Source organism: Macrotis lagotis, chromosome 7, assembly GCF_037893015.1.
Source record: "Macrotis lagotis isolate mMagLag1 chromosome 7, bilby.v1.9.chrom.fasta, whole genome shotgun sequence".
Taxonomy (NCBI): Eukaryota; Metazoa; Chordata; class Mammalia; order Peramelemorphia; family Peramelidae; genus Macrotis; species Macrotis lagotis.
In genome coordinates this window covers 192179997-192199800 of record NC_133664.1, presented here as the reverse complement: position 1 = coordinate 192199800, position 19804 = coordinate 192179997, and the positions used below count along the sequence as shown (strand labels likewise).

General features: G+C 36.5%; 1 protein-coding gene across 15 annotated transcripts in view; it reads left to right on the top strand.

Moving 5' to 3' along the window:
* The window catches only part of PLEKHA5 (pleckstrin homology domain containing A5), a 273478-nt gene that overhangs the window by 189795 nt on the left and 63879 nt on the right, over positions 1-19804 (top strand). The window contains exon 28 of one of the 15 annotated variants that reach the window (XM_074194337.1): positions 1915-9830. The exons of 13 other annotated variants lie outside the window; for them this stretch is intronic. Coding sequence is in view for 1 of the 2 variants with exons in the window: in XM_074194336.1 (XP_074050437.1) it covers positions 1915-1933 (19 nt within the window). In the remaining variant the exon portion in view is untranslated. Of the gene's footprint in view, positions 1-1914; positions 9831-19804 lie in introns of those variants that run through there. One more of the 15 variants, XM_074194336.1, reaches the window with a different exon arrangement.

Genomic DNA, 19804 nt, shown 5'->3' with positions numbered 1-19804 from the left:
CACTAGTGTCAAATGCAGCCAATAAGTCAAAAAAGGATGATTATTACTGAGAAAGAACCATTGCATTTGACAATTAATTGAGGTTTTTGTTAAGTTTAGAAGGAGCAGTTTCAAGTTATGAGGTTGAAAGCAAGATTTCATAGCATTAAAGACTGAGTGAGGGTGGCTAGGTGGCTTGATGGCCCTGGGGTCAGGAGTACCTCAGTTCAAATCCGGCCTCAGACACTTAATAAATTACCTGGCTGTGTGGCCTTGAGCAAGCCACTAAACCCGATTTGCCTTGCAAAACCTAAAAGAGAGAGAGAGAAAGAGAAGAAGGGAAGTAGAGGCAATGAATGTAGGCAACTTTTTTTAGTTGGACTGAAAAAGGAAAGAGAAATAGATGACAACTTGAGAAGCTCTCCTGAGGATTTGGGATTTGTTTATGGTCTGGCTGTGTGTGTGTGTGTGTGTGTGTGTGTGTGTGTGTGTGTTTTAAGATGAAAGAGACTTAGTAGGAAAGAAACCAGTAAATACAAAGAGGTTGGATCATTGGAATCATTGAAGTTTTACCATTCCATCTACCTAGAGAAGGTTCCACTCTTAACAGTACTTGCTATTTGTTTTCATTCTTTTAAAAATAAATTAGTGAGGGGCAGCTAGGTAGCACAGTGAATAGAGCACCAGCCCTGGAGTCAGGAGTACCTGTGGTCAAATCTGGCCTTAGACACTTAATAGTTACCTAGTTGAGTGACCTTGGGCCACTTAACCCTATTGCCTTGCAAAATAAATAAATAAATAAATCAGTCGGTCAAAGCTTAACTTTACAGAATCTACCAGCAGTTCAGTATTTGCCAAATGCCTTTGTTTTCTGTTTTCAGGTTTTCTACTCTTCTTGACCCAGAAAATTTTGTTTAACTGTATTTTAATTTTCTGATGGTTATAATTTTGGAAACAATTTTTTTGTTACTACTCACTATATAGAATTCAGGTAGCACTATAAAAAATGGGCAATTCTTCTGTTAGCTTTCATTCCTTTGTTTCAAGTGTTGCCCTATTTTTCTTCTTTAATTCAAATTAAATAAGTAAATGCTTGTGAGACATCTAGTATATAAAAGTCTCAATTATGCCATTTATGCCTTTATTAATTCAGTCGTTTCTTTGTAATACCGTGTGACAAGAAGAGGACAAATATTATAAAGCCAAACATGAAAATCACTTCCTCAGTCTTGATAGAGAAGTTACCCTAGAAAACAATTATCATTATTGGTTGGTTAAGTAAAAGCAGCAAAAATTAAATGTGTACAAGCCCTAAACCTACACCCACTAGATGAGAAACTAGCAATATATGCATGACAAGTTTTCATATATTTTATACCCATTTTGAGGTTAAAACCTTGTTATTCAGCATAATGCCAATAAATTTTTTCAATTTTCTTAAACTGTGTTGAAGCAATCATGTTTAAAGGAACAATGACGTCATAGGATGATAACATATAATTTTAGCCTATATCTACCACAAGAAACTGGTATCATCCTAACTTGTAATATTTTAATGTATATAATATGTCATTTTCTTGCATATGTATGTCATTTTCTAAATTTTTGGCATTAGGGAAAGTTTTAGAAAGTACTTTTTGTATAGTTACTTTTATAGTAACTTGTAAACTTACTTGAGCATATTATTACATATTTTAGTGGGGTCCAGCAAATCTATTTGTTTTTTTCTGCATCAAGGATTTATTACTTATTCCATCTTGTTCAGTAAGTATTTATGATTTTTTAATTTGTCTTAATAACATTTTAGAAGTACAGTTTTCTTCATTTTTATCTTAGTAATATAGTAGCCATGTGTGTAAATGCTATTCTCTCTATATGTTTATTTAAGTTTAATTCTAACTTTGTAGGTGCTAAAATTTTTTTCTTTTTTTCTAGCTACAACAGCTTCTGTTGAAACAATTCATAGTTAAATATATGGACCTATGGAAATGTCAGAAGAAATTGTACAGTCTTAAGTCTATGAAATTCATAGTTCAGATGCTTTTAGCCACAGAGCATCATTTTATCACTTCTGGAAATGTTTATTCCAAGATAGCTTTAATGGCCCATAGGTACACTCCACAATATCAAAGTTATCTATTATGACACCAGCTTGCTGCTATGATTTCAGTGCACATAAATAATGGTGCTTTTTAATGTGTAGCCTACAGCCATAGCTTAGTTGCTGTGTTCCAGACTTAAATGTTTCTTAATTCTAAGTTGATTTACATTTGGATTTTGACTTTTTAGTACATGAAATTGGTTACTTTTACACATCTCTACTGAAGCTTATTTTCTCTTTGGCTACTATAATGCATTGTTTCACATTTGGTTTGTAAATTCTTAATATATATATATATATATATATGTGTATGTATTTAAAATGTGCCATTTTATTATTGCTAAGTGAAATGTCCTGTTTTTGCTGTAATTATTTCACAGTCATATTGCACTCAGTCACATTGCAGCATCAACAGTTACTGCCACACTGTTGTCAGCATATATACAAATGTTATGGCCTATTTTTCCTTAAAAACAAAATAAAGTGTAGGTATTTTGAGGTACTGGGCTTTTACTTCTTTGGAATAGGTGTGTACAGCAATAAGGTTTACAATTCCAGTACTTAGTTTGTGTACAAATGTAATTATGTTCATTGTGTATATATTATACAATGAGCACAGGCAATATAAGTATATAAAGTTACTATTGTTTAAATGCAAATGTTCATATCTCATTTCTTTTCTATCATGTTAAATAAATGTTGATGTTCTTAAACATTTGTGTTAATTATTTTTCCCCTCCATTTAAAGCTGAAGAAAAAAGGTGGTACCATTATTAACTACCAAAGGGAATGTTGAGACTAGAAAAATAAAGGACTAACTTTTAAAATTTTATTTTATTTTCCAATTACATTCAAAGATTATTTTCAACATTCATCCTTTTGCAAGTTTATGAGTTCCACATTTTCCTACTATCTTCCCTCCCCCTCCCCATGGCAGCAAAACAATCTGGTCAAAGCTGTACATATTTCCATATTAATCATGTTGTGAAAGAGGAATTAGAATTAAGGGAGAAAACTAAGAAAGAAAAAACATAAAAGAAGTTTTAAAAAGTGAACTTGGACTATTTTGCTCTGCATTCAGATTTCATTATTTTCTAGATGTGGATGTCTTTGTTTATAGCAGGTCTCTCAGGATTGTCCTTGATCACTCAACTGCTGAGAGGAGCTTCATCCACCACCGTTGATCATTTCACAATGTTGTAGTTAATGTGGACAATGTTCTCTGGTTCTGCTCACTTTATTCAGCATCAGTTCATACAAGTCTATCCATACTTCTTTAAAGTCCAGGGCAGCTAGGTGGCACAGTGGATAACACATTGGTCCTGGAGTCAGGAGGACCTGAGTTCAAATTCTACTTCAGACCCTTAATAATTTCCTAGCTGTGTGACCTTGGACAAGTCACTTGACCTCATTGCCTTAAATAAATAAAAATTTTAAAAATAATATAATGATAATGTCCAGCCACTCATGATTTCTTATAGAAAACATTCACATATCATAACTTGTTGAATGTTGAACCATTCTCCAATTGAGGGTTCCCTGGGGAAAGTTTTGCCCAGCCCCACCACTTTACTGAAAAAGAAACTAAGGACTAAACAAAGTAAATGTCAATATACACAGCTAATCAAGAGCAGAAAGATATAAACAAGGCATCCTATGTCACATATACTTTTATTAAACTGCATTGCTTTCTATTCATATATGGACAAAAAAGGAATTTTATCAGTTTTGAAAAGAGAAAAATAATAAATCACCTTATTGGAAGTGAGTGTGTCCAAATGTTTACATCCAAATTCTTCTCTTGGAAATTTTCTGGGAGACTATATCTTTTTCCCAGACCATTTCTTGTAAAGTCCCTAGTACTATTAAGGAATATTATCTATTTTATTCTATATCAGGGTTTCTTAGCCTGGAATTCATTGACCTTGAAAAGGATATGGGTACATTTCAGAATATCTATGAACTTTAAAAAGAAAAAAAAGAAATATGTATTTTCAGTGACTTCTAGCATATTCTGCAATAAATGTTCTGAAAAGTCCATAGGCTTCACTATACTACCAAAGGGATCCAGGACTCACAAAAATAGGTTCACAACTCCAGTCTTCAGGGCAGCTAGGTGACTCACTAGATAAGAGTACCAGCCCTGGAGTCAGGAGGACCTGAGTTCAATCCAACCTCAGACACTTAATAATTAATTACCTACCTGTGTGACCTTGGGCAAGTCAACCCTATTGCCTTCCAACCCCCCCCCCCCAAAAAAAATACTCCAATCTTCTAGTCTTTTATCTTCTAGTAATCAGTTTCACATTCTTTTTGCTATGAGCCTTTATATGTTACATCTTTTTTTTTTAGGTTTTCTCAAGGCAAACTGGGTTACCTGGCTTGCCCAAGACCACATAGCTAGGTAATTATTAAGTGTCTGAGACCGGATTTGAACCCAGGTGCTCCTGACTCCAGGGCCGGTGCTTTATCCACTATGCCACCTAGATGCCCCTGTTACATCATTTCTAAAACCCAAGGAGACTTTTGGATTTTGATATGACATTTTGCTAAAAAAAAAAAAAAAAGCATTGTCCACACCCACACAGCCAAAGTCTAAAGTAATTAAAGCCTAAAACTTTGGGGATACTTTGCAGAGGACCAATGAAATCAGGGGTTTTTGACTTTGAGATGAATTGAATTTAAGGAAATCACAGGAATGCCTCCTCCAGAGGCAAGACAGAAGTCAAGACTGACTAAGGTCTTCCTTAGTTTGTAGAAAGCCACACCCATTCCAAGACTAGTTGAGACAAAAGATAGCCCAAGTTACAATCTCTAATAGATAACAATCTGAAAGAAATCCTCAGAGCTTCTGTCCTGTACAGAAAAACAATTGCTTTTTAGACTTATTTTATGTCTACCCAGTCTAAACATGGAGCTTCAGATTTTGAGTTGGACCTTTTTTTGGCCAATTAAAACCAGAGTGATTTGGGTTTAAAGGTGTGGTCATTTAAATAATAATGAGACTTTCAAAAACAGATTCTTTTTCAGTTTTCATTCAAGAAATGAAAAATGTACATGCCCAAAAGCAAATTGGCAAACATTGTATTCTAGGGATCATGGTTTTATAGTAAAAATTTTCTTTTTTAATGTAAAAATCCAAAAGAATCAGGTTTCTGAAAACTGCACTAAGACTTTTGAAGCACTTTGATTTTATGTGTAAGTGTGTTTGTATGTGTGTGTGTGTACATAAACTATATGCTTCATGTAATGAGAATTCCTAACTCAATTATTAGCATAAAATCTAATTCTGTGCTATGTTACAGAGATCATTATTTATTAAAGAACAAATTATTCACTAGTAGTATAAGAGGAACTTATTTATTTGAGAAAACCAAAATAACATGAATATTGAAAATTGGAAGCCAAGAAAATGTTCCATGGGTCAGGAAGGAACATTTAAATCATTTAATAATGTTTGAACTCATTGCATAGAAGAATGTGACCTTTAAAAACCAGTTTCAGCCTAATGATGGTATAAAAGAAATTTATTCAAAGGGAAATAACCACTTTTTTCCCTTTAGACAAAATCTGTAATTGTTATGGATTAGTTATATTTTGGTTTCAGTAAGTTCAATAATTTAAGGGTATTGTTGGGGTATATCTGAGGCAGAGTAACTTCAGATAATAGAATGATCATTTAAAATTTTATTTGTAAGTTTTTCTTTTTTATGTATTTAACTACTCATACTTGTCTAGGAGACTGAAAACTAAAAATAGATCAGTTCTAGGTAATATATACCTTTTTTAAAGATTTATCAAAAAGTCATTACTAGTTTCTCTGATGAACCTCATTTTTAAAATATATAAGGGAATTAAGTCATTCTCCAACTGATAAATGACCAGAGAAAATGAACAAGCATTTACTAGAAGCAGAAATCAAAATTATTGATAGTCAAATGGAAAAAATGCTCTAAATCACTTTTTTTTGGGTGGGATGGTAAAGCAATGAGGTTAACTGACTTGTCCAAGGTCACACAGCTAGGTAATTAAATGTTTGAGGCTGGATTTGAACTCAGGTCTTGCCCCTCACTGAGCTACTTAGGGGCCCCCTCTACATCACTTTTGATTGAGGAAATACACATTAAAAAAGAGATTATGTAGGGGCAGCTAGGTGGTGCAGTTGATAAAGCACTGGCCCTGGAGTCAGGAAAACCTGAGTTCAAATAGGCCTCAGATGCTTAATAATTACCTAGCTGTGTGACCTTGAGCAAGCACTTAACCCCATTGCCTGGCAAAAAAAAAAATAGTATTCTGTGGCACCACCTCATACCTTGGTTAATGTGACAAAAAAAGGAAAATGACAAATAGACATTGGATTGGGTGTGGGAAAATGGGAACACTAATGGTGGAATTCTGAACTGGTCCAACCATTCTGGAAAACTATTTGGAACTATACCCAAAGGGCTATAAAACTGCATATCTTTTGACCCAGCAATATCACTACTGTATATCTACTGTATAGGTAGGTATAAGATTAAAAGAGAAGGAAAAGGACATAGAGGGGTTGCCCATCAAATGGAAATAGCTGAAAAAGTTGCAACAAATTATTACAATGCAATACTATTGTGCTATAAGAAATTATGGGGAGTGGGGTTCAGAAAAATGTGGCAAGACTTGGATGAAGTGTGCAGAACTTAGAGAACATTACACAGTAATAGCAATTTTGTAATGGCAGTCAACGGTGAAAGACTTAGCTACTTGGATCAATAAAATGTAACTCAAAACCTTACCAAAACATGAATGCTGAAAACTATATATGTAATGGGAGAAAATTAAGCTAAATAACGCAAAATTCAACATCCTTACAAGATATATTAATCATTATAATCATACATTTGTATACCACCTTGCCACCATCTTGATTACTAAGTTTGTAGTCATCTAGATAGAGTGGAGAAAGAAGCTGCACAAAAGAAAAGTTAGTAACTACAGACCTCACATTCACAGAATTTGAGAGTTGAAAAATAACCCTAATTCACAATCTAGATCAACTCAAATGAAAAAAATTCCCATTATAACATATTTAACAAGTGGTTTTTCTAACAAAGCTTTTCTAAATTTCCTCTAGAAAGGTATTCACTATTTAGTCCTAAGGGCTTGATATTACTTTCTTTCTGGCTTGGAAATTGTAGAAACTACCGAGACACATCCTCTTTTTTTTGCCCAAGGCAATGGGGTAATTATTAAGTGTCTGAGGCCGAATTTGAACTCAGGGACTCCTGACTCCAGGAGATACATCCTCTTTATTATGAGAGTGACAATCTTTGGGCAGGGGAAAGGCCACTGGACTTCAGTCAGGCCTCTTCAAATTACTTGGAGGTAAAACTTTTTCAATTGGATACAGAATTGGTTAACTTTCACTCAAGGTCTCATAGATTAGTACCTCACTTACATAGATAGCCTGGCTAGAGGGACTAGAGTACAATAGGGCTAAGAAGAAAAAAAAAAGCCCATTCACCAGACTTTGACACAGTCTTCAAAGATAAACTGTTGGGTCTTTACAAAGAAAATGACCAAACTCTTTTGAATATCCACCTGTAGTGGTTCATATCTCTAGGGGAACAATTACCAAATTATCATTTAAATACCATTTAGATACCAGATTTCTCAATTTGATTAAATTCTAAATATTTCTAGTCCTTAAGAAATGTACAACCTAATCCTCCTTGATAGGATTTGCAATCTGCTGGACTCTATTGACTAATTCAAAATCAAATGAGGTCTTAATATTCTAGGGGTTTATAGTTTAAATCTTTAGACAACCAAGCAGAGGTAGAGCCTTATGTCTTTCAAAAATATTTCTCTAATTCACAAATTAATCATAAAATTAAGATTAAAGAGAATGGGGTGGCATAGTGGATAAAGCACAGGCCCTGGAGTCAGGAGTACCTGGATTCAAATCTGGTCTCAGACACCTAATAATTACCTAGCTGTGTGGCCTTGGACAAACCACTTAACCCTGTTTGCCTTGCAAAAACCTAAGAAGAAAAAAAAAAGATCAAAGAGAACCCTAGTATCCTAATGTTTACATATGTAGGTCCTCCTGACCCCAGGGCCAGTGCCCAACCCACTGTCCCACTTAGCTGCTTCTTTAATTAGATATAGTTCATGTAACTAAGCAGCTAAAATTTATTTTTATAGATAAAAATGTATTGCCATCAAATCAGTCAACATTAGTTCAAGTTGTGATCACTTCCACCACCAACCTGAAAAAAGCCCCAGCTTTCTTTCCACTTCCCATAGTTATTCCAAACTTTTTCTTCTGTTGAAATTCCCACTCCACCCCCTCAGCTAAGGACTTCTTTGTGTCATGTATCATCAAAAAAATTGAGGCAGATCACCAGGAATTCGTTTTTCTTCCCTTCTGATCATAGACAATAAGCATTTATCAAGACTTATTTTATAAAATTTTGCAAAGCATTTAAAAAGCAAAAACAAGGGGCAACTTGGTGGTACAGTGGATAAAGCACTGAAGTCAGGAGGAACCGAGTTCAAATCCATCCTCAGACACTTAATAATTACCTAGCTGTGTGTTTTGCCTTGCAAAAAAAAAAAGCAAAAACATGGTCTGTCTTATTTTCTAAAGGAGGAGAAACCATGCGAAGAATTGCATAAAACAGTGTATATTCAGAATAAGTTGCAGGTAATCTGAAGGAAAGGTAATAGTGTTAAGGAGGATTGGGAAAAACTTTATACAGCAACAGGTCTTTTAAAAGAGAACTGAAAGAAAACCAAAGAGGCCAGGGAAGCCAGGAAGTGGAGATGAAAAAGGCGAGAATTCCAGGCATATGAGACACAATAAAAATGTACATTTAGGAGAGATGGTTTTGTTACAGGAATAGCAGAGAGGTCCAGTGTCAATAGACCACCAAATACCAAGAGGGAGCAAAGTATAAAAACAGACAAGGAACCAGGGTAAAAAGGGATTTCAAAGCTAAATATGATTTTATATTTAATCCTGAGAGGAATAGAAAGGCACTGGAGTTTTGTTTTTCTTTGTGTATGTGTATACACACACACACACATGCACATATGCACACATGTGTGTGTGTTTGTGTGTGTGTGTGTGTGTGTGTCACATATATGGTCAGACCTGGGATTTAGGAAGATCGATTTGGCAGCTAAGTAGAAGATCAAATAGAATAGGGGAAAGATTTAAAGCAGAGCAACCAATCAGAAAGCCATTGCAAAGGTCCAGATACAAGGTACACCAGAATGTCTGTCATCCAACCTTTGAGTGCTTAAAAGTGCATGTATATGAGAAGTTAGACTTGACAACAGATTGGATATGTAGAAGCTGTATAAGAGAAAAGTTCTGGATTAACACTCTTGTGAGCCTAGGTGACTGGAAGGATGGTGGTATGCTCAATAGTAACAGTAAAGCTGTTAAGAGTGGAGGGTTTGGGAGGAACTGAGATTTCACATTAATCAATAATATTCTCTTTACTCAAGTCTTTTACAAAGATGTGACCCTTTCTTTTTGCCAAAGTTAGCTCCTTCACAAATATCCTTGATCTGCTCCCCTCAGCCAGATCCTACTGGCTGTCCCCAAACCATAGCCTCTTCTCATAACTCATTTCTCAATAGCTATTGGACCCTTTCCTGCTGCCTCTAAACGTGGTCAATTTTCCCCTACGCTTTAAAATTTGTTTTTAATTTTAATTATTCTGAAATTGACTAATATTAACAAATTTGAAATTTCCATATGTGAAGTAGGACTGTATATGAAACCAAGAATTCTATGACATATAGCTTGTATTTTTTAAAAGTACATAATTGGGGGGCAGCTAGGTGGCACAGTGGATAAAGCACCGGCCCTGGAATCAGAAGTACCTGGGTTCAAATCCGGTCTCAGACACTTAATAATTACCTAGCTGTGTGGCCTTGGGCAAGCCACTTAACCCCATTGCCTAGCAAAAAAAAAAAAACACAAAAAAACAAAAAACTCACAAAAGTATATAATTGGGGTGGCTAGGTGGTACAGTGGATAGAGTACCAGCTTTGGAGTCAGGAGTACCTGAGTTCAAATATGGCCTCAGACACTAATAATTATCTAGCTGTGTGGCCTTGGGCAAGACACTTAAATCTTCAAAAAAAAGAAAAGAAAGAAAAGTACATAATAAATTTGATACATTTTATTTCAAAATATTTATAATGTCTCTTTTCTATATCAAATTCAATTTCTCCCTATATATCTCTCTGTCTACCCACCCCAGAGCTATCCCTTGTAACAAAGAGTTAAAAAAAAAAACCTCACCAAAAAAAATCAAACCATCAAAAAAATATGACATAGTCAATGTTGTTCTTTTCATTTACACTGTTGTAATCATTGTGTATATTGTCTTCTTGGCTCTTTTAGTTTACTTTTCATTAGTTTGTGTATGTCTTGTTTCTTTTTTTTTTTTAGGGTTTTTTTTTTTTGCAAGGCAAATAGGGTTAAGTGGCTTGCCCAAGGCCACACAGCTAGGTAATTATTAAGTGTCTGAGACCGGATTTGAACCCAGGTACTCCTGACTCCAGGGCCGGTGCTTTATCCACTGCGCCACCTAGCTGCCCCACCATGTCTTGTTTCTTTAAGCTGATTAATATTTCATTACATTCACATATCACATTTGTTAGGCATTTTCCAATTGATGGACATCTTGGTTTCCATTTTTCCACTACCAAAAAAATGCTGCTATATATTATTTTTACACTTTCTGTTATTTTCCCTTTTGTTTTGTTTCTTCGTTCACAACATGATTAATGTGGAAATATGTTTAAAAGCTTCAATTAAATATTCTGGTGTACATGGAATTCTTTTTGAGATTGACTTGCATTAAGGAATAGATCTAGCAGTGAAATCTCTGAATCAAAGGACAGAGATATTTTAAGTCTCCCTTTTTTTGTTTTTGTAATTCCAAATTGTTTTCCAGAATGGTTGTACCAAAGCATACTTCCCACAATAATGGATGACTTCCCCTACCTTTGTACAATGCTTTCCAATAATGACTATTCTTGTTTTTTTTCCTCATCTTTATCCTTCTCAGTCACTCTACTTATACTTCACATTGCTGATAACCTACTCATCTTAGAGACTCCTCTCTTCATTTTTAAAACACTGGTCTCTTGATTTTCTTTCTACCTATATGACAACTCCTTTTAATTTTCTTTTGCTCAATGTTCATATAGATGTCATTTTCACTAATTGTGATTGTATGTCAAAGTTTTCTTAAACCTCTTTTCTTTCTATAATCTCTCAATGATTTCATCAACTCCCATGGGTTCAATTATCATCTCTAGGAATATGACTCCCAGATCAAGCTATCCAGGTCTAGTTTCCTGAACTCTAGTCTTACATCATCAATTGACTTTGTACATTTTTAACTATCTGGTAAGTGCGGGGGTCCAGCCTCCATGGGGTTCTTGGAACCTGACAGGAGAGATAGAGTCAGTGAAATGAGTTGAGTCAACAAGTGGGTAAAGGCAGGAGCAGGTTGACTGACTGTCAGCTGCTTAGATTTATTTTTATAGTCTCAAAATCATGTGAAACAAGCAAACTAAAATCATTTTCTTGGTTACAAAAGTATACAATTTTCATCATTAATCATATTGTTCATATGTTACCAGTTTGATCATGTAGTGGTTACAAGTGTGATTATCAATCATGTAGTTAATTTTCTTGTCCCTGCTCAGACTGTGATGACCTCAACCTGCCTGTTGCCTAGTTTGTTGCTGCATAGTAAAGTTATTAATTAAACAGAACTTTCCTTATAATAATCTTTGATATAATTTATTTAATGGAATGCTTCTATGTTTTTGTGCCGCATATGTAATGTTTTTCGATATGCTCCCTTGACAACCTATAGTGAGGGTAGTTATGTTTGTCTACCTGTCCATTGACTCCTTCAATAACTAATTTTCCTTTCAGCCCTTGTTGGTAGATGCTATGGTTTCTATGACTTTTTATTCTTTCCCAATAAACTAAGGCTGTTAGAATTCACATATTGGTTACCTATACTTAACTATTCTCTCACCATCTTTATCATATATTCCTGTGTATGATAAGGGGGGCAAAACTGTTAATTTCCCTGGAATTCTATCTGACCCATCTTGTATCTGGTTTCCCTGTATATATTCTGACATCTCCCTGGAACTCCCAGTGCTGTATCTTCCAAAGATTTCATAATGCTGAAGCCTTTTGTATGTCTCAGGGAGAGGCAGTTCTGTTAAATTTGGACAGAGTTCACAATCTGTTTTATTCAAGGAATTTCTCTGAAATCCTTCCTTTATAGTCATTCCACTATTAGGATGAGTAAGTTTTGCAATCAATAATTGACCTATAAATATGGGTATACATGGAATCCCTATATATAATGAAGAAGGAAATGTTGTTCCATCAGGCAGTGTGACTGCCCTGAGTCTTCTTGCCGGGACTGTATCAAACAGCTTAGAGACCCTGGCTCCCAACAGGTAAGCATCTCAAAGCCAGTAGGTCCAAAACAGAACTCAATTATCTTCTCCCCCACCTAAGAGTCACCCCTCCTCTGAACTTTGCTGCTACTGCCAAAGGCATCACTATATACATAATGACTCAAGCTTACAAACCATGGTGCCATTTTCATCTCACTCTCAATTACTACCATGTATCAAGTCAGTTGTCAAATTGTGTCATTTTTATCTCTTTAATATCTCTCGTGTATGTCTCTTCTGTATTCACACAATCACCAGTTCAGTTCAGGGTTCTCATCACCTCTTACTGGTACTATTGCAATAGCTTCTGTACATTAAATTTTTCCTCAATCTAATCTAACTTTCAAACAGCTGCCAAAGTGATTTTCCTAAAAATGCAGATCTGACTGACCATATTGCTCTCCCCAACTATTTACTAAATTTCAGTGGCTCCTATTCCTTCTAGAATCAAATATGTTAACTGCATTGACATGGAGACAAGATGTCCAAGTAGATGCTAAGTAGCTAACCAATTAATGGTGTCTTAGAAATGGAACTTCTTGGAGGATTTTTCTGAAGAGAAGGTGGAAAATAGAATTTAAGAGTACAGAGTTCATTTGTTCATGGTCTAAAATCTGCCTTTCATCTTGGGAATATATGGGCAGGCAAGATTTCTGATTGTTTTGTTCTCCTGATTTCCTCTCTGGAGAGAGAGTGAAATCAACAGCCACTATTGCTGCTGCTGCCTGTTTTGGGTTTTTTTTTGCATTAATACAATGAAATAAGATATTTACTACCTCTCTCCTCCAAATTCCTTTTTCCCTATCCTCTAAATAATTTCTATTAATTGAGTAATTCTTCCAAGTTTTTTTTTTATTTTTAAACATTTTATTTGTTTTCCAATTATATACAATAGTAAATTATACCCATCATTTTTTTCAAGACTCTGAATTCTAAAATTTTCCCCCCTCCTCCCCTGCCCCCTTAAGACTAACAGTCTCTACATTGTTTCCATGCCATATATTGATGTAAATTGAATGTTATAAGTGTAAATATAAGAATAAACATAAACCCCCTCTCCCCCCAAGAAGATGGGAAACCTCAAGAATAGAGAGAGAGAGGAAAAAAAAATTGTACTTCAGTCTGTGTTCAGATTCCAATGGCTCTGTCTCTGGGGTGAGTTCTTTTCTTTATCCTAAGTCCACCAGAGAAGTTGCTTCTATATTTTCCCCACAGTTGCTATCACTAGCTGTACCTCCACTCTATTCCTCCCCACTCTCATTTATTCTACTCTCTCTCTCCTTTCATCATCCTGGTCCTGTCCAAAAGCATGTTGCATCTGAGTACCCTCTCCCTCGATCTGATCTTCCCTCTCTTCTATCACCTTTTCCCCCCTTCCCTCCCCCCATTTCCCCTCATCCCATCCCTTTTCTCCCATCCTTTTCCAGGGCAAGACAGAGTTCCACACCCTATTAAGTGTGTATGTCATTTCCTCCCTGAGCCATTTCTGATGACAATGAAGGCTCACTCATTCCCCCTTGCCTTCCCCCCTCCCCTCCATTGAAAAAACTTTTTTTTTGACTCTTATGTGAAATCTCTCAGCTTCCTCTTCATCTCCTTTTCCTTCCTTCCAGTACTTTCCCCCATCGCCCATTGACTCCATCCCTTTACCACATCATAGCATTATATTCCACTCCTTCCTATGTCCTGTCTATATATGCTCCTTCTAACTGCTCTTATAAATGAGAAAATTCATATGAGTTATCAATATCTTCTTCCCGTGCAGGAATACAAACAGTTCAACATCATCACTTCCTTATAGTTAATCCCTTTCTTCCACTCCCTTTATGGTTCACCAGAGTCCTGTACTTGGAGATCAAACTTTTGTTCAGCTCTGGTCATCTCCTTAGGAAAGTCTGAAAGTCTCCTATTTCATTGAAAATTCATCTTTTCCCCTGAAAGAGGATGTTTGGTTTTGCTGGGTAATTGATTCTCAGCTGTAAACCAAGATCTTTTGCCTTCTGGAATATCATATTCCTATCCCTATGAGCCCTTAATGTAGATACTGCCAGATCCTGTGTAATCCTGATTATGGAGCCTCGGTAGTTGAATTTTCTGTTTGATTTGGGGGTTTTGGAATTTGGCTATAATATTACTGGAAGTTTTTCTTTTGGGATGTCTTTCAGGGGGTGACCAGTGAATTCTCTCAATTTCTATTTTACCCTCAGGTTCTAGGATCTCAGGGCAATTTTGCTTTATTATTTCTTGAAAAATGAAGTTTAGGCTCTTTTCCTGGTTGTGGCTTTCAGATAGTCCAATAATTTTCACTTTATTTCTTCTGGATATGTTTTCAAAGTCAGTTGTTTTTCCAATGAGATATTTCACATTTTCTTCTAATTTTTGGCTTTTTTGGGAAGAGTTTTATTTCTTCCTGATTTCTTGCAAAGTCATCAGCTTCCTTTAGTTTCATTTTGCATTTGAAGGAGTTACTTTCTTCAGAGAGCTTTTTTTATCTCCTTTTCCAGCTGGCCAATTCTGCTTTTTAAGGCATTCTTCTCCTCATTTGCCTTTTGTTTTGCTTTTTCCATTAGGTCTAAACTGGTTTTTAACATATTATTTTCTTCAGTATTTTTTTGTATTTCTTCCACCAAGCTTTTGATTTGGTTTTCATGATTTTTCCGCATTGCTCTCATTTCTCCTCCCAATTTTTCCTCCACCTCCCTGAATTGCTTTTCAAAGTCTTTTTTGAGGGGTGGCTAGGTGGCGCAGTGGATAAAGCACCAGCCCTGGAGTCAGGAGTACCTGAGTTCAAGTCCAGCCTCAGACACTTAATAATTACCTAGCTGTGGGGGCAGCTAGGTGGCGAAGTGGAGGCAGCTAGGTGCCACAGTGGATAGAGCACCGGCCCTGGAGTCAGGAGTACCTGAGTTCAAATTCAGTCTCAGACATCTAATAATTACCTAGCTGTGTGGCCTTGGGCAAGCCACTTAACCCCATCTGCCTTGCAAAAAAAAAAAAAACCCAAAAAACCCCAAAGTCTTTTTTGAGCTCATCCACAGTCAGAGCCCATTTTCTGTTTCTCTTGGAAGTTTTAGATACAGAAGCTTAGATTTTTGTCATCAGAGTATGTGTTTTGATCTTCCATAGGACTAAAGTAATTCTCTATGGTCAGATCCTTCTTTTTCTGTTGTTTACTCATTTCCTCAGCCCAAGGCTAATTTACAGCACTTCCCAGGCTTTGGGGTTGTTTTTTTTTGGGGGGGGGACACCCCACTGGGACCTTTATTCTTCCAAGGTCTTAAGCTCTCTAGCCCATTCTTTGATATGTTGATGACCACAGCACTGCCCTCTGCCCTGAGGCTATAAGGTGGGATCCAGCTATCTTAGTAAGGAAGCCCAAACTGCACCCTTTATCTGAGTATAGGCAAACACAGAGTCCTGCCCCAGGAAGAGTAGAGATCTCTGCAGACTTCCCTTACCTTCTCTGGGGGTGCAGGATGCTTTCTCTGGATTCTCCCTGCAGGTTCTGTGGTTGGTGCTCCTTGCTCCACACTCACCCAGGTGCAGCAGAGTTATCTCCTCTCCCCTTCAAGCTGTTCCTGGTGATCTCTGGGCTGGGCTGGGCTTTGCTGGGCTGGGCTTTGCTGAGCTGGGCTGGGCTGAGTAGTAGCTTTTTTTCCCACCCCAGGTCCTGGTGAAGCACACTTTTCCTGTGGAGGTAATAAGTTATCTTGGACTGGGAAAATGTATCACTCAGTCTTTTCTGTGGGTTCTGCCCCTCTAAATTTTGGCTAGAGCCCTCATTTGTTTGTTTTTTGGGGGGTTGGAGTTGTCGGGGAATACGGTCTTCATGCCACCATCTTGGCTCCACCCCTCAATTCTTCCAAATTTGATCTTTCCCTCTTTTCTATTAAGAAATTAGAGACTAAAAAATGCTGACATGTGCTATAAGCTAGTTATAACTGATCTTGTTTAATATTATCCAATAAATGTAGTTGTTGTCTTCAATTATTCAGTTATGTAGGATACTGCATGATTCCATTTGGGTTTTTCTTGGCAAAGAAAATGGTAGTTTGCCCTTTACTTAGATAATGAAACTGAGGCAAACAGGATTAAATGGCTTGACCAGGGTCATAACAGGATATTAGAATAGGAAAAGAGATATTGTGCTTGAGTGCTAAGAATAGGAAAGTGACAGAGGTAGTGATACCTATTAGAAGTCTGAAGGAGCATTTAAGGTAGTGCCCTCTAGCCAGCTCTAGCTGATAAGCAGGGGAGATTTGAAGCTGAGAGAGGTACTCATTCAAAGTCAAGTATAATTCTGAGATAAAAGACCAAGAAGGATTCCCCTAATCTCTGGCATGCAACAGTATATACATTCTGGTATGCTCTGGCCCTTTCTTTCAAAACTAGGCAAGCTACATCCTACTCAGGACTTCAGTGTACCCAAGTGGTTTGGAGATGACTTCTCTCCTGCCATCAGTTCAAACCCCCCTCCCCCAAGCTGTGTTTTAGGATTCTGTAATTAGTTCTCCAGTCCCATACACATTCAACCCCGGTAGCTTTTACAAAAAAAAAAAAATTACTTCTAAGACATAGACATTGACATCTAAAAACAAAGTAAAAACATAATCCTGTCTTTGGCACAACAGTTTTATTTTTCATGTTTTTAAAAATTGTTTAGTGAATGTGGAGGTTATGGGAGAGCCAACCAGTATCAGTTTAGAGTGTCTACACCAGCTCAAAAGTCTGTCTCTCCAAAATACTTTCCATTCATGTCATCACAACTCTCTCAAGAATAGTTCCCTAGTGTCCTCCATGTGGACAGATGCTATCTTCTCCCCAGAGTCTTTCCTAAGGATACACAGTCTAGATACTCTGGACCTGTGCCAGACCTGTATTACAAGTACATGAAGGGAAAATTATCATCTCTTCTATTTTATAACAAATATATTATTCTGTTGGCATTCAAAACTCTTTACAACCTGGTGTCTTCTTATCTTTCCATCTTCTTACACATTAATCTCTCCATGTACTTATGGTCCAGTAATATTGGTTTACATAATTTTTTTTCAAACAATACTCCATCTCTCACCTCTGTAGCTTAGCACTGGCCTCAAAGTCTCTCCTTCAGCTTTACTTAAAATCTCTGACTTTCTTTGAGACTCAGATCAAGTGCCACTTTCTATAAGAGGCCATTCACAGTACCCCCATACTAGTGCTTTCTTCTCTAAAATCACTTTGTATCTATTTACATCTTAATCTTAATATATTTATGTGTATGAATCTTCCATATACATGCTTCTTGAGGACAGGGACTGTTTTTGCTTCATTTTTTGTATCCCTAAAACAATATAGAGCTCGACATAAACTAAAAAATTAAAAAGATGCATATTGATTGATTATTCCTACAGCACTAATTGTTCCCTACTGCATTTCTTACAATCCCTGTCTATTTTTTTACCTAGACAGGCCTTACAACCACAAAGCATGTATATCTAAACAAGTCATAATTTTACACTGCTTTTTTTTAATTTTTTCAAAACAAATGGGGTTAAGTGGCTTGCCCAAGGCCACACAGCTAGGTAATTAGTTTGGGGGTTTTTTTTAGTTTTTTGCAAGGCAAATGGGGTTAGGTGGCTTGCCCAAGGCCACACAGCTAGGTAATTAAGTGTTTGAGATTGGACTTGAACTCAGGTACTCCTGACTCCAGGGCTGGTGCTCTATCCACTACATCACCTAGCTTCCCCAACTTTACACTGCTTTTACTGATTATCCTAAAGCCTTTAACTCAGTCTCCCATTCATTGATTGTTTATTTAATTTTTTTAATTTTTAGTTTTTGCAAGGCAGTAGGGTTAAGTGATTTGCCCAAGATCACACAGCTAGGTAATTATTAAGGGTATGAGGTTGGATTTGAACTCAGGTCCTCCTGACTCCAGGACCAATGCAACCTAACTGCCTCCCATTCATTGATTATTAGTGTACTACAAATATATAAAGATCCAAGTAAAGTGAAAACAATGAAATGTTTGATGTCCACACAGAAGACTTTCATATTTAAACTAGCCAACAATAAAATATTGTCAAGGATAACTGTTATAAAAGATAACATTTTTCAGGTAGTTTAAACATATTACAATTCTTCATAGCCTTACTGATATTGCATTTCTCTAAACAGAATTACAACCTCCAGGTTAAAGAGGAATTTGGACCAAAATAATTAGTCACCCTGATGTGTACTGATGGCTTAGCAAAAGAAAACTGCTACGCATTCTCAGAGTATATGATTAACACATCAGAACCCAACACAGATAGATTTGGAACAAGTAGCTATTGCTTATGGAAATCTAGTTGGCACAGTAGCTAGTTCACTACACTTGGAGTCAGGAAGAACTGACTGGCCTCAGACCCTTACTAAGCTGTGTGACCCTGGGCAAAACATTTAACCCTGCTTGCCTCAATTTCCTCATCTGTAAAATGAGCTGGAGAAAGAAAAGGTAAATCACTTCACTATTTTTGCCAAGAAAACCCCAAAGGGGTTACAAAGAATTGAACAAGACTAAAATGAATGAACAAAACCTCACTTCATCAGGCAATGATAAATGCTGTCAACAACATTGGATTGGTCAAATAAATGTAACTGAGAGTGGTGTACTTCCAGATGGAGTCTATGAAATGGTTTGAATCCCAAAAAAATGAAATCAAAAGGCTCTTATGGGTAAAATCTATATAAATTCAGCCAACAATATGTCAACCAAAAAGCATTTTAAAAGTTGCTGAGTCATGAGAATTTTCATATAAAAACAGAGGAAATTATAATGACATTTCAGGACCAGGTCACCACCCCCAGAAATTACAGATATCCTTAAGAAGTTCTATAATGAGGGTGGGTAGGTGGTGCAGTGGATAAAGCACTGGCCCTGGGGTCCAAAGTACCTGGGTTCGAATCTGCTCTCAGACACTTGATAATTACCTAGCTGTGTGGCCTTGGGCAAACCACTTAACCCCATCTGCCTTGCAAAAACCTAAAAAAAAAAAAAAAAAGTTCTATAATGGGCAGCTAGGTGGGGCTTAGTGAATAGAGCACCAACCTTGAAGTCAGTAGTACATGATTTCAAATCCAGCCTCAAACACTTAATAATTACCTTGGGCAATAAACTGAAGCATTATCACAGAGTGAACTATTCTCACAATCGCCCACATGTAATAGTGTAATATTGAGCCCTGATAACTCAAGAATGATGCAAAA